The 15,903-nt window shown below is 29.1% G+C and overlaps 1 protein-coding gene and 1 long non-coding RNA gene across 7 annotated transcripts; one reads left to right on the top strand and one right to left on the bottom strand.

Annotated features, from left to right (window-relative positions):
• Positions 1-4,168: 4,168 nt before the first annotated feature.
• Positions 4,169-4,663, bottom strand: LOC107174489 (putative pentatricopeptide repeat-containing protein At3g13770, mitochondrial). Its single transcript, XM_015525443.2, has 2 exons — positions 4,610-4,663; positions 4,169-4,528 (listed from the first exon to the last, which is right to left on the bottom strand). Exons 1-2 carry the CDS (start codon positions 4,661-4,663, stop codon positions 4,169-4,171), a joined length of 414 nt encoding a protein of 137 aa, XP_015380929.2.
• An 8,183-nt stretch (positions 4,664-12,846) lies between these two features.
• On the top strand, positions 12,847-15,707 carry LOC102614607 (uncharacterized). Of its 6 annotated transcripts, none has more exons than XR_008052045.1 (4): positions 12,847-12,865; positions 13,624-13,708; positions 14,125-14,269; positions 15,483-15,707. It is a non-coding gene; the product is annotated as an uncharacterized LOC102614607 (long non-coding RNA). The 6 variants fall into 6 exon arrangements; XR_008052043.1 differs by lacking the exon at positions 12,847-12,865 and adding an exon at positions 12,952-12,970; XR_008052041.1 differs by lacking the exon at positions 12,847-12,865 and adding an exon at positions 13,054-13,166.
• Positions 15,708-15,903: the final 196 nt, after the last annotated feature.

Raw genomic sequence — 15,903 nt, 5'->3', positions numbered from 1 at the left:
ATAAGCCTATGACTATATAACATTAAATCAAATCAAATATAATATTAAAAAATATTTATTTTTAATAAAATAAATAATATTAAAAATTTATCCTTTTGAATAAAATAAATAATATTAATTAAAATTTTATATTTTTTAAGACTCACAACTGATTATTTATTTTATTTAATATTATTTAGTTTTTTAAAGAATAAATATAGTAATAAGTCTGTAACTAAATAACATTAAATAAAACAAAAATAAATACTACAAATAATATTAAATAAAATAAAAATAATTAATATTAAAAATTATATTTATTTTTAATGCTCACTACTGATTATTTTATTTTATTTAAAATTTTTTAATTTTTTAAAAGATTAAATACAACAATAAGCCTGTAACTAAATAATATTAAATGAAATGAGAATAAATAATATTAATTAATATTTTTTAATAAATAAATGATATTAAAAATTAATTTTTAAATAAAAATATATAATATTAAAATAAAATTTATTTTTTAAGACTCGCTACTAATTAAACAACATAAAATTTTAAACAATTTGGACGTATGTGCTAAAAGTTTTAATTCTTTAGCTCTTTTACGTTTTTGATAAATAGCAAGGAGTATAATGTTAATATTCAAATAAATGAATCTCTACCCTTAAATCTACATTTTCATTGAATCCAATGATCAATAATTGAAACCACAAAAAAAAAAAAAAAAAATCAGGTGCTACCTTGCAACTATTGCAAGGTAGTTGAGTCTCACTTTTTAATATTTTTAAAATTACTCTTGTTAAAAATTAAAAATATATTTTACTTTTTAACTTGTTCTTTTCTGTCTCATCCACATTCTCTTTTTTAGGAATCACCACTGGAGCTGGCAAAATTTAATCCGACTCGATTACCCAACACAAATATGACACAAATAAATGGTATAAGTCGTTAAATTTAACACGATTATTAAATGGGTCGGGTCCAGATCAATATGATTTTTTTTCGTATCGGGTTAGGGTTAAAATTCTTGACTTATTTACTCAATCAATGATCCGATTATATTTTCTATTTTAAAATAATTTACAGGTTCTTGTTATCAAAACTCAAATATTAGAGATTGTTTTTTTTTTAATTCTTTAAAAGGATGAATATAAACACAGTGTTTTATTTATAAAATTTTAAATACATTTAGAGTTTAATTAATCAATAGTGTAAATGTGTAAAATATTGGTAGACATGTATATTTTATAATATTAATATATAATATTATTTACATATATATAATTAAAACCTCAATAGTATAAATGTGTAATATTTTGATAGATATGTATATTTTATAATATCTATAAATTATGTATGTATGCATATATGTATGTATGTATGTATGTATGTATGTACATATGTATGTATGACTGTGTAAATATTTGATGTAACTTTTGTATAATATGTAGATATTAAGCGGGTTATTGGGTAATTCAATTATTTTTCAGTGTCGGGTTTAGGTTTCAATATTTTAACACGATTATTAAATGGGTCGGGTTTGGGTCGACCTAAATTTAACACGACATGAAGCTAACACGACCCGATGACCCATTTTACCAACTCTAATCACCACCATATTGAGGTGGCAAAAATACCCACTCGGTCCGGACCCGGACCATATCCTGGCGTTGTGGGCCGGGTCGGTCTTGGGCATCACTTGATAAACTCGGAACCCGGATTTTATTAAAAAAATATTATAAAATATATTATTTTAAATATTTATATTTATTTGACTCATTTATTATACATATATAAAGTTTTAAACACTTAAAGTTTATATTTTGATGTCAAATTTTATTGAAATAAATTTAAAACTTATAAAATTACCAAAAAATAAAAAATATATACACATATAATATTAAAAAATATAAAATTCGGGTACCCGGATTAAAACCCGGCCCAGACCCGAACCGGTTGCATCCGGGCAGGGTCTGATCATTGCAATACCTGGACCCGGCCCGGGGTTTTGCCATCCCTACCACCATACTCATCTTCATCATAAGAAAATGCTCTACTAATATTGATTGTTTTTATTTTTATTTTTATTTTTTGCTTTACATAGGAAACAAATAGTTTAATGAATAAAAAAATAACAAATCCTCAAATCAACTGTATCTGTTTGGAATGGTTTATTTGTTTTATTTTTTTAATTTGATATGGCTTATTTAATGATCATAAATGTTTGTTTAATCCCATAAGTTCTTATGGTAATTTTTATTGTTATTTGGTTGTTTTTCTAATAGAGCTTTTGAAGTTTAAATAAGTTATTTTGTCTCTACTAGCAAAATAGATAATCTTATTTGATAATCTTATTTTATTCTTTTCATAACATAACTTTAAAAAACCTGCCTATTAAAGTAATTTCATAAATTTTTAATAAAAGTTCTTATTAACAATCAAATAACTAAATTTTTTAGTAAAAACTCTATTTATAGAATATCTACTAACAAAAGTTATACTTAAATAAGCTATACTTGAAATGTTGTACCAAACAGGACCTATATCCAACACCTAGCCAAATCATAATTGAGATTTTTTAATCATATATTAAGATTATTTTTTCTCAATCATTAATAAGTCACTGCCCCTTTAGTAGAGCTTCTAGCATCAGCCATTGACTAATTGTTTCCGATAGTCGGAGGAGTATAATGACACCTTATTGTTAATTGGAGGAGAATAATGACACCTTATGGTTCATTTTGTAAATGCATTTAGAACAAAATAAAGTTTGGTTCATTAGCCACGTTTAAGCTATGTCTATGCTTATAGTATGGACGTGTAAGACTTTTACTACTTTTATTGACAATCAGAAAGTAAAATATGATTTTTAGTAGCATACAAGGTAGACTTTGAATTCATCACTGAGTTCTTATGTTGGGTTCTATTCAAATCAATGCCCTCATAAAATGGTGTTGAATATCTATGATGGATTTAGTGGTTATGAAAATCGGTACATTGGTGATTGTTAAAAGAGAGAAAATTGTGCAGATGAGAGAGAAGTTAGAAAAATAAATACTTTTTTAATTTTTACGAAGAGTAAATTTAGAAAAAAATGAAATAAATTAAAAAGTGTTGGCAGTTGAGATGAATAAAAAAGGACAAAAATCGTAACTTTTAAAGATAAGAGAAATTATCAGCCATATACCCTTAAATGACACCAGTATCAAACGTGTTACAACATTTTTCGCTTATATCACTCGTATACCCTAAGTTGACAAAAGAGTTCTGACGTCCACCTTTCCGTTTACTACCATTAAGAACTTAACATAATTTGAACAAAATGACTATTTTACCCTTTAAACTCAAAATGAGATAAAAAATAAATTTACCTTGAAAATTATGGTAAATTTTCAATACATAATTTTTTTTATTTTTTATTAACAATACATTTTTTTATTAAAAAAATATGAATTATTAATGGTACATATTATTAACAATTATCCATAAAAAATATTCATCTTATACCATAAAAAATTATTAACAACATATTATTTACAATTATACATATTATACCATAAAAAATTCAAGTTTGAGCTTGGAGGAGTAGATTCGGTTGTAAAATAGCTTTTTTTTTAGCAATGATTAACAATTATCCGATAAATGGGATGACATGTCATTTTTATCAAAATATATCATATGACATGTCGTTTTTTACTAGGTAAATGGGATGACATGTCGTTTTTTTTAAAAAGACTAGATTACCCTTATGATGTCAGCGCTCGCAAACGGCAGTTAACGGATTGGTAGACGGCATAAGTGTTTTATCAACTTAGGGTATACGAGTGATACACTTGAAAAGTGTTGTAGCACGTTTGATACTGGTATCATTTAAGGGTATATGGCTGATAATTTCCCTTACATAATAAACGAATAGTTCAAAATATAAAATACTAACGACACAATGAAATATACTTTATAAATTATAAATTAAATATTTTAATTTATAAATTATAAAGCTGGGCATAAGCCCTTTATTTCCTTAGTCCATTCATGGTGGGATTTAAAATTCTTTGCCCACCGTGCTGGGCATAACCCGATATTATTGCTGTCCATGAAACAGTATCAGGGTTAGAAATCCTTTCAAATATCATCGCTGCCTCACTTATATTGCCACATTTGGCATACATGTCCAACAAAGCACTTTCTATGCAGTGTCCAACCCAGTCTTGCAACAAAGACTATGAACTTGCCGACCAAAATCTAGAAAACAAAGGCCAGCACAAGATACAAGAACACTGGAAAATGTAAACTCGTTAGGACTAAATCCTTCTTCTCTCATTTGGGAAAAAATCGCAAGTGCTTCCTCCCATTCAGAACATTGAGAGTGAGCAGTCACAAGAGTTGTCCAAGACACCATATCTCTCTCCCCCATCCTGTCAAAAACCTTCCTTACATCTTTAAGAGCCCCACATTTGGCATACGCATCAGCAATTGCATTGTAAACACTTACAACCATCATATCACTTCCAGACTTTAGAACAATCCCATGAACTGCCTTTCCTAACTGCAGATACTTCGAAACGGCAATTGCATTGAATACACTATGTATAAACATCTGCTTTTATATCTTCTGACACATTCTCACATAGAGCTCCAAAGCTTCTTGGCCACATCCATTTTGTGAATAACCAGAAATCATTGCATTCCACAGCACGTTCGCTCCAGAATTAATTCAAAGACCCACAATGCAGGCTGAGCCTAAAGTCTGTGGAATTTGATCGTGTAGCCTGGGTTTTATTGCGCTTTAGAAATTACTTTAAATACTCTAATTTTAATAAAAATATGTATTTACAAAAACATCCATCATGTGAATTAGTATTAAGGACAATATATTGTAAGTTAATATTATATAATTACTTTAAAACTTTTATTTTCATTTTTTTTTTGGCTTTTGGCTCTTCTTCATCTCATCATCTTCTTCTTCTCCTTCTCCTTCTTTTTCTTTTTTTTTTGGAAGTTTTTATGGGATATTATTTTATTATTATGTACTCATTGCAAGTTAATTTGGGTAAAAAATTTAATATTGAACATAAGTAAATAAAAAATTAATAACAAAAATTATGTTAGTACTTGAGAAGAAACAATTGCAGGTTGAGAAGATACACACAACGGAGAATGGGTCAGATATGATGACAAAGTCATTTTTTAAGGAGAAGCTGAAAAGCTGTATGCAAAAAGTGGGCTTGGTGGTGCCCCCACATGATCTGAAGGGGAAGATTTGTTGGATCCATCTCATTTGGGGGCTTAAAAGCCCAAAGTTTAATAAATTTAGGCAATTAAATAATTAAAGAAATTTGAGAGGCTAAGTGAAAATTGCCATTGAATTTAGCTATAAAAGCAAACGGCTGCCCTAAGTGTGTGTGCGTGAAAAAGAAGCAGCGGGAGAGAGAGAAAAAGTTAGTAGGGGTTTTCAATTTTGGGGTAGGTTTTTAATCTTTAATTAAGTGATTGGAAGGTGATTTTAACTTTGTTTTCTCTCAAATTTTAAAAATAAGTTTCAGGCATCCCCTCTACAATTCTACTAGTTTTGATTTTTATTTTATCCTCTCGTTCATTATTATTTGAGATGTCTACTTATTATAACAACAGTTATTAGACTCTTACTGTAAGACAAGAATAGTGAGATTCTTAATGTTGGTAGCCTCTAGTATTATCTAAAGAAGAATTTGTGTTGTAATCTCATTAATATAGTGAAAGATTATATCGGACTACGGTCTTGTAGTTTTTCCCGTTTTGGATTTTCACGAAAAAATATGTGTCTTTTGTGTTTGATTTTTGCTTTGAATTTTGGTAGTTTATTTTTCTGCCTATTTATTTGTGGTGCACATCCTATTTTAATCACATAAAGAGGGAAAGAGTTTTGTTTCCGCTTAATTTACAACTGCTTGGTAGTCCCTTTCCCAACACTTACTGACTTAACTGAAGTCGAGTATACTCGACTTTTTTACTCGACTTAATTAAAAAGAAATTTTTTCATTTAAATTTAAGTCGAGTATTCTCGACTAGTTACCAGACTTTCATGAAAGTGGAGAAGTTTTGCTGAGTGAATACTTAGGCAGGGTTAAATTAATGTCGAGTATTCTCGATTCTTTATCTGACTTAATTAAAAAGGAATTTTTCATTTCAATTTCAGTCTCGTATTCTCAACTAATTATTAGACTTTTATGAAAAGTCGAGAATTTTTACTAAATGAATAGTCAGGCAGGGTTAAATGAAGGTCGAATATCATCAACTCTTTACTCAACTTACATGAAAAGGTCGAGAATTCTTCAGACAATTTTTCATTTCAATTAAAGTAAAGTATTCTCGACTATTTACCCAACTCACATGAAAAAGTTAAGAATTTATGTTGAATTACTAATTTTGCATTGTTAGGTTGAAGTTGAGTATTCTCGACTATTTACCCAACTTTGAGAATATGAGTTTAATTTTGTGAGGATTTAATTGAGATTATTTTTTCACTTTCTCTGATTTTTTAAGTATATATGTGGAAAATTAAAGGGGTTTTTTTATTTAAATATACCATATTTGCCCTTAAATACCAAATTTATACCCTATTACATACATATGCCTCATGAAGGTGGAAAAAGTAAAAAATACCCTTAAAAAATCATGAATCTACACATTTCTTCCTCTCATGGTTTCTTTCTCTCACCATTCTTTTCTCATGGTTTTCTCTTCTCACCATTTTTTTCCGTTTTAATGGTTCCGTTCTCCCTCAACACTTCATTTCTCACCTCTAATACAAAGGTTTTTATAAAAATAAATTGTTCAAAAGATGCATTGTCAAGTGGTGGGTAAGATATGTTTGAAATGCAACCTTTTTGTATCCTTAGGGTTTGATTTGACTTTATTACAAGTATGATTGCTAATGATTTATGAATTTTAATAGTACACTATTCATTTTTGTGCTTACACACACACTATTGCATAAAATGTAGGGATTTAAGACTCAATTTAAGTTATGAGTGATTGAAAAATCAGTCTAGGAAGAAGTCGAGTACAAAGTCGGGTAAGTCAAGAATTTAGTCGAGTGAGAAGTGAAGGAGATGAGTAAGTCGAGTATCCGGTTGAGTAGGAAGTCAAGTAAATATATTAAACGAGTCAAGTATTAAGTTGAGTAATTTTGAAAATAAATTGAGTAAAAGTCGAGTAAATTTTTTGAACAAGTCGAGTAAGAGTTATGTAATTTTTAAAGAGATCGAGTATGAAGTCAGGTAAGTACAGTATTTAGTCGAGTAAGAAATGAAGCAGATGAGTAAGTTGAGCATCTGGTCAAGTAGGAAGTCGAGTAAGTACATTAAATGAGTCAAGTATTAACAATTTTTCAAATAAATTTAGTAAAAGTCGAGTAAATATTTTAAACAAGTCGTGTAACAGTTATGTTATTTTTTTAAAGAAGTTGAGTTCGAAGTCGATAAGTCGAGTATTCAATAAAGTAAGAAATGAAGTAAGTGAGTTGAGTATGTCGAATAGGAAGTCGAGTAAGTAGATTAAATAAGTCGAGTATTAAGTTGAGAAAAAGCTAAGTAATTTTTTAAACAAGTCGAATAAATGTCAAGTAAGTTTTTGAACACGTCGAGTAAGAGTTGAGTAATAATGTTGAGTAAGAAGTGATTTGATAAAGTCGAGTAAGTATATTGAATGAGTCAAGTATTAAGTCGAGTAATATTTAAAATAAATCAAGTAAAAGTTCAGTAACATTTACATTATTTAAAAAAAAAATCGAGTATGAAGTAAGGTAAGTCGAGGATTTAGTCAAGTAAGAAGTGATGTAAGGAAGTTGAGTAAGTCGAGTATCTAGTCGAGTAGGAAGTCTAGCAAGTATGTTGAATGAGTCGAGTATTAAGTCAAGTAATTTTTTAAACAAGTCAAGTAAAATTCGAGTAATATATCCCTCACAATCCCCCCCCCCCCCACTGTCTGTCCCTTATCATAATTTCACCAGCAAACTCTTTCTCGTTGGTGTTTCGGCTGTGCCAATCAGAGTCAAAGACTCATAGCTTGTATTTTGTCAGCATCGTGGCTTCTATCTCGTCGGTGTTGCGACTTCCATCTCATAGGTGTTTAATATATTTACAATTACAACATAGTAATTAATATTTACAACCTTATATAAGGCTATATTTAGCTAAAATATAATATTTATAGTAACTAAATAATCATCGTGAATATAATTAGCTAAAATTATAAATAAATTTATAAGCTTAAATGAAAAAAATTAATTAATATTTATGAAATTATAAACTTAAGATAAAATTAAACTTAATTTACAATTATAACATAATAATTAAATAAACCCTATATATAGTCTTATATTTAGCCACAATATAATATTTACAGTAACTACATAATTAATTAATTAATTAATTAACATGAATATATTTAGCTAAAATTATAAATTCAATTATAAGCTTAAATGAAAAACGTTAATTAATATTTATGAAATTAAAATTACCAAAGCTAAATAGCTAATGCCGGCGGCAGAACGTGTGAGTATGTGTATAATTTGAATAGTATAAATGAAAAGTTATGAAAAATTCACCTGCCCGATAAGATTCTTCCAAAATTAGGTGTACTATTAATTTAAGATCGTAGCTAGCATGATTTGTACAGAACACATGAGAGAAATTTGCACCTTGCAAATAATACATAACAATAGCACTCACTCAAAAGTAGCTGGCTTTAAAGGATGAAAACAACAAAGCAAATATGAGTAGAGCACTAACAAATTTTAAAGCTAAAATAACAGCAAAATATAGTGCACTAACGTACTCACAACACCCGCAAACATTTATTTTCCCATATCAAGTGAAGAGACGAAGGCAATCAAACAAGAAGAGAAAAAGAAAAAGAATAACAGTAACAATGACAATAACATAATTTAACAGTGTAAAAAAAAATTAAGTCATTAGCAACAGTCCATCACTTCAAATATTCAATCACCAATTCATGTAACACCAATAGATTCTTTTTTTTTTTTGAAAAAAAAAAGATATAAGAAATGGTACAAACTGAAACCGTGAAGAGTCAAGCACACGTTCTGCTACTACGCACACGTTCTCCCGTCGGCATTAGCTATTTAGCTTTGGTAATTTTAATTTCATAAATATTAATTAATGTTTTTCATTTAAGCTTATAATTGAATTTATAATTTTAGCTAAATATATTCATATTACTTAATTAATTAATTAATTATGTAGCTACTGTAAATATTATATTGTGGCTAAATATAAGACTATATATAGGGTTTATTTAATTATTATGTTATAATTGTAAATTAAGTTTAATTTTATCTTAAGTTTATAATTTCATAAATATAATTAATTTTTTTCATTTAAGCTTATAAATTTATTTATAATTTTAGCTAATTATATTCACGATGATTATTTAGTTACTATAAATATTATATTTTAGCTAAATATAGCCTTATATAAGGTTGTAAATATTAATTATTATGTTGTAATTGTAAATTAAGTTTAATCATATTTTGAGTTTATAAATTAACTTGAAATTTATAAGTTCAATCATATTTTAAGTTTATTAATTAATTGCAACTTGTTACACATTTAATTTAAGTCATAATGTCAAATTCGGATGCATGGAAATCAAATTCACGTGAGGATTTTCATGTTGGCGAAGAGAATAGAAATGATGCCATTTCTCTCGAAGGGGTCCAAGAAGTTGAAGGAGTTGAAGAGGCATCCTGTGATGATGATGGGGTACAATAAAGTAGTAATAGAAAAAAGCGAGGTGTGCGAGAACCTTTTTATGTTTGGGGACACTTCACCAAGGTAACCATTAATGGTGAATTGAAGGCGAAATGTAATCATTGTCGAGCTAAGTTGGTAGCATCTGGTAATAATGGAACCTCACATTTGGATAGACATTTGAAAAGATGTAAGCCAAAGGGTGTTCCCTCAGTTTTTGATAGCTTACAAAAAACTCTTAGTGCGACGAGGAATGACGATGGAACAAGTTGTATTGAGACAAGAGAATTTCATCCAATTGTTGCTCGGTAAAAGATGGCAACCTTGGTTGTAAAGCATGAACTACCACTTAATTTTGTGGAATATGATGCATTTAGGGATTTGATCTCTTATGCCAACCATTTGGTGAAGAATTTGAGTAAAAACACTAAATTGTATCAAGCTGAAAAGGCAAAAGTAATGGCTTTGTTGGAGAATAATGATAGTAGGGTGGCAATTACTACAAACATGTGGACTGCGAGTAATCAAAAGAAGGGGTACATGGTAGTTACGGGACATTTTGTGGACAAGTCTTGACGGTTACAAAGTCGAATTTTAAGATATTTTTATGATTAATTGATATTTATTTTAATTCAATTTAATTAATTCTAAAATTTAGTTTTTTGGTAATAAATAGCTTAATATATTTGCAAAGTCGATATTATGTTTACTTATTTCTAATTCAATTTAATTAATTCTAAAATTTAGTTTTTTGGTAATGAATAGGTTCATATATTTGCTGGCTCCACATAACGTTGAATTTCTTTTGAAGCATTTTTTAAATGTATGTTGGATTGGAATGTGGATAGAAGGATATCAGTTGTAACTTTAGATAATTGTTCCACCAATGATGCTATGGTTGATAGGTTGATGGGATTGATTCCAATTGATTCTATGTTAATGGGTTGGGGATTTTTTTCATATGAGGTGTGTGGCTCATATTTTAAACCTAATTGTGAAGGAGGGGATGAAAGTGAGTGAGGAGTGGATTAAAAAGATTAGGGATAGTGTGGCTTATTGGACGGGCACACCACTAAGGGTCGAAACTTTTGAGATGGCTGCACGACAATTACAAGTATGCGAAAAAGTTGGTGCTTGATTGTGTAACTAGATGGAATTCTACATATGTTATGCTTGATGTTGTTGTGAAATATAAAACTATCTTTTCTAGACTGCAGCAGCGCGACTAACACTACACATCTTTGCCAACAGATGAGGAATGAGAGATAGTTGAAAAGATGTTGGAATATTTGCTACCGTTTTACTCAATGATAGAGTTATTTTCAAGTACACAATATCCCACATCTAATATTTTTTTTTCCAATGATATGTGAAATGAGGATTAATCTGGATGAATGAGAACTTTCTGATGTGCCTGTGGTTAGAGAAATGACTGGTCAAATGATTATGAAATTTGATAAATATTGGGCCTAAAGTCATGGGATTTTGGTGATGGCGGTTATTCTTGATCTGAGGTTTAAGATGCAATTGGTTAATTATTATTTTCCACAACTTTATGGTGAGGGTCTACAAATGAAATTCAAAGGGTAAGCAATTTAAGTAACAATTTGGTTAAGTTTTATGAAGGTAAGAATAAGAATGTGATTGATGCGGTTGTCGGTGAATCTTCTTTGGTCGATATTCGCTTTAATTTTAACATAGGAATTGACTATAAATTTTTTGATATAAGGAAGTTTGAGGCATTTGCAAGCCAAAATAGTGAGACCATGTATCGAAGTCCGACCTTGAGAGGTACTTAGAAGAGTCTTTAGTCAAATCCACTCCGCACTTTGATATTCTGAATTGGTGGAAGGTGAACCAAGGCAAATACCCTATTTTGGCTCAAATGGCCAAGGATATCTTAGCCGTTCCCGTGAAAACCATTGCCTCTAAATCTGCGTTTAACAGTGGAGGTAGAGTCTTGACTCCACATCGGAGTAGACTTCATCCAAAGATATTGGAAGCACTTATGTGAACTCAACATTGGCTATGGGAAAACTCCAAAGGTATGAATACAAATAATGTACAAAATATTTAAATAATTGTTTTAGTAATAATTTTAAAAACTTAAATTATTTTCACTTTCTTTTTCTTTTTTTTTACAGGTAAATTTCTCGAAAGTGAAATTTTTACTGGAGAGGAATTTGTAGATGAAAATGAAAGTGGCCCACAAGTGTTGGAGTAGTTCTTTTTTTTTTTTAAATGTTTGGTTGTGGAATCGAATTATGAGTTTTTATTTGTATAAGACATGATTTTTTTTTTATGTTGGGTTGTGGAATTAAATTGTGTTTTTATTTGTATAAGACAAGACTTTTTTTTTTTTTTTTATGTTGGGTTGTTGAATTGAATTGTGTATGGTTGAAATGGTTGTGGAATTACATTGTGTGTTTTTAGTTTAATTGCATTGTGTGTTTTTCATGTTAGATTTTGGAATTGATTTTGTGTGGGGGTTAAAATGGTCGAGGAATTGAATTGTGTTTTTTTAATTTAATAGCATTGTGTGTTTTTAAAGTTGGATTATGGAATTGAATTTAAAAAATTATTCCTATTAATTGGTTGTTTTGTGAATTATTTTGTGATTAATTGTATTGTACATTTTGCCTTTGTGTTGTTAATTATTTTAAATTAGAAAAATTATTTCTTTTGTTTTATATTCATGGTATTATAACTAGAAAGAGAACAAAAGTTAAAAAGTAACATGAATGAATTTGGGATATGGTCATAAAATTACAAATATTGACAAATTTGAGTTGCCTAAATTATTGAATTAATGTGCATGTATAGAAGAAAACATTAAAATAACATGAATATAAAATAAAATATTAAAAAATAATTTAACATTAAAATAATATGAAAATTATTTCGGTAGGATCGGGCCCGACTTGACCCTAACTATAGAATGATCGGGTTCATTTAGGGTTGGGTTTCAAATTTTTTTAATCGGGTCGGGCTCGAGCTTATCCCGACCTTTTGCCATTTCTAAGGAGAGGAGACATATCTCAAGCAAGATTTTCACCGAGGTTGATAAATGGATGGAAAGATATGATATTCCTGTGGTTGGTCTACGCCTTGGAAAGGATCCATATCTGCTGGTTTGTTGTTATTGATTGACCTTATTTGATTGTGATTTATGTCACATTATTGACTTATGCTATATGGTTTGCAATGTCTACTAAAGAAGCAGAGATAATTTATTAGTACGTACTTTGTCCTTTGTAAAGCTTGTCCACATCCAATTGCATTTTCAAATATTTTGTCCATTAATTGTGAGAGTCTAGATATGATCATGGGTTAGTCTTAGGATTCTACTTCCTTGGCGTAAATATTAGCCATTCATAAAAATGATAGGTTACCTCTAGGTTTAGACTAGTACAAGCATTCACCCTAATAAGCGTGAGCCTATGACATTCTCACTTTTTCTTTGCTAGACCAACACCATCCACATGTATATTTTCTATTGCACATTTATGCAGAAGTTTTAAGCAATTGGTTGAAAATAATTTCTGAGGTGATAATTTCTTAGAAATTTAAATGTTCTATGGGTGGAACAATGACCTTATATTCTTAAGTTAGAGAAACATAGGCTTTAGCTTGAAACCATTACCTTGATTGTCTTTTTGAGTTAAAAATCCCTTATTTTTTCCAATAAGATTCAAAGGAACAAATTTTCAGCTGCTTTATTTTTATTTCTTTTAATTTTTTCCTATTATTATTGTTATTATTTCGGTTGTAGAGTATTATTTCATCCTTCACATGCTATTATTTATTTTTTTCCTACTTCTATTATTATTATTTTGTGGCTTATTTTGTCGAATATATATCTAATTATTTTATCTTTTAAAACAAGCAGGCAGGCAATTATGCTAGATTCTTTTTTCAATCTCGTCAACGTCGTCCCATCTTACTCATTGGCTTTTCAACTCCTTCAGTTGATGGTAATTAGTAGCTAGACTCTTCACGGTTTCAGCTTGTATCTTCTCTTCAATTTGATTTTAAAAAAAAAAAATTCTGTTGGTGTATGGAAATTAATTGGGTGCAGAAATTGATTGGATATGCATAGAAATTGAATAAATTTGTTGTAGAAATCGCATGAAGAAATTGATTGTGTTTTAATTTGGGTAGCTAAATGCAAATGCATATGGATTTTGATTTTTTTTTTTCCTCTCAGGTTGATTACAAGTTATTAGATACATGATTTTAGGTCATTTGTCGATTTATGGCTGATTTTGTGTTTTTTTGTCTTAAACCATGAAGGCTTGAATTATTTTCTGCATCTAGATGTAATTTTAGGCAAAGATAAGTTTTGTAATAAAATGGTGATCCAGAATTATGCTTAGCAAATGTTTGACAGAATGCCTGAAAGGACCAAAACAGTTGAAAAGTTCATGAAAGAGAGTAACAATGATGCTGAGATAGCTGAGAAGATTAGGGAGCGTGGCCAAGAAAATGCAATGGAATAATAATAATCATGAACACGGAAATCAAGGATCCAAGGCGTATGTTTCATTCCTTAAATACTGATTTTTTTTTTCATGCCATATATAAAAAAAAAAAAAGTAAGAGAATGTATATTTAGGCTTGACATTCTGGTTTATAAGTAATTGTTTGTTTGTTTGTTCCTTTATTACAATAAAGTGCATTGGTTTTGGATGTAGAAAAAATAGATTCGAAGAGATAAAGAGACCTTTTCTTTTTTTTTATAAATAAATTGACATAAAACTCAAGTATTAAAAGACCAATATTATTGCTTTAAATATATGGCTGCATGTAGTTGGGGGAGATGGCTACATGTTGCTGCTGCTGAAATCTTGTTCTTTTATGCTGCTACTTTTTGCTATTTTTTACCGCTAGTTGTCTCAAATTTGCCTGTTGTTCACTGTTGTTTTAGCTGTTGATTGCTACTGTTTATAATTTGCTGTTTACTGTTGCTGTTTATTGCTATTTTTCACTGCTATTTTTTGCTACTTTTTGTCTTAGATTTTACCTCCTGTTTGCTGGTATTTTACTTGCTGGCAGTTGCTGTATTTACCTATTTTTCTGTTGTTTATTTCTGGTTTTTATTGCTATTTTTGTTATATTCTACTGCTGTTGTCTCATATATATTTATTTACCTGCTTGTCAATGCTGTTTTACTTGATGGTTGCTAATATTATTATATGCTGTTTTTCATTACTTCTTTTGCTATTTTCTGCTGCTATTTATTTTAGGTTTTCTGCTGTTCACTGCTATTTTTTGCTGCTATGATTTACCTCTTATTCATTGCTATTTTACTTGCTGGTTACTACTATTTATTATTGTTTTACTTGCTGGTTACTGCTAATATTACAAACTATTTTTTGTTGTTGTTTGTTACGCTTTTTCGTTATTGCTTTTTGTTAATTTTCTGCAGCTATTTTTTTGGATTTACCTGTTCACAACTTTTTTTACTATTTCCTGCTGCACATTGTCTTAGATTTATTTACATGTTGTTTGTTGCTGTTTTACTTGCCAATTATTGCTATTTATTACCTGTTGTTTGCTATTGTTCTACTTATTAGTTGTTGCTAGTTTTGCCGCTGGAGAGTAATTTTGTTGTGGATGTATTTGGTTTTATTGGTATATGTTGTAATGAAGATTAGTTAGAAGTTTTTCTTGTATATCTCAAATCTTTATGTTACTTCATAGTTACAATTTATAAGGCTTATTGTTTTACCTTTTTTCTTGGAGCAGGAACATAGTGAACTGGCATTGTAATAAAGATTGAAAGGATTACCTGCTCAAACAAATAACTTCTCTTGTTGTGCTTGAAGGTTGCCTCACTGTATAAAAGACGAAACTGAAACAAATGATATCTTACATAATTTAGGGTTGATGTAGTATCAATACTTGAACAATTTGAGGGTATTGTAATTGTATAAATGGATTTTGTGTTTGAATAAATAACATTTTCAAGTATGATATTATTTATTTTATAAGTATCATCATTAAATTTTAAATTTATTTCAGTTCTAAAATTTTGAAAATAAATTTGCAGGATTCAGGAATTTGATAATAATAAAAATAAATATTATAAAAATAAAAATAATAATAAAATAATAATAGTACAATTCAAATAATATTTAAAAAATTCAAAATTAATATTGATATTTAT

The sequence above is a fragment of the Citrus sinensis genome, chromosome 9, assembly GCF_022201045.2.
Source record: "Citrus sinensis cultivar Valencia sweet orange chromosome 9, DVS_A1.0, whole genome shotgun sequence".
NCBI lineage: Eukaryota > Viridiplantae > Streptophyta > Magnoliopsida > Sapindales > Rutaceae > Citrus > Citrus sinensis.
The sequence above is the reverse complement of the archived record's forward strand: the minus strand, read 5'-3'. Positions and strand labels throughout refer to the sequence as shown.

Coding starts and splice junctions, on each gene's coding strand:
- LOC107174489 (XM_015525443.2), bottom strand. CDS start 4,663: ATGATTTCTGGTTATTCACAAAATGGATGTGGCCAAGAAGCTTTGGAG. Junction 4,529..4,609: donor AAGAAGCTTTGGAGCTCTAT/GTGAGAATGTGT, acceptor AAGTATCTGCAG/TTAGGAAAGGCAGTTCATGG.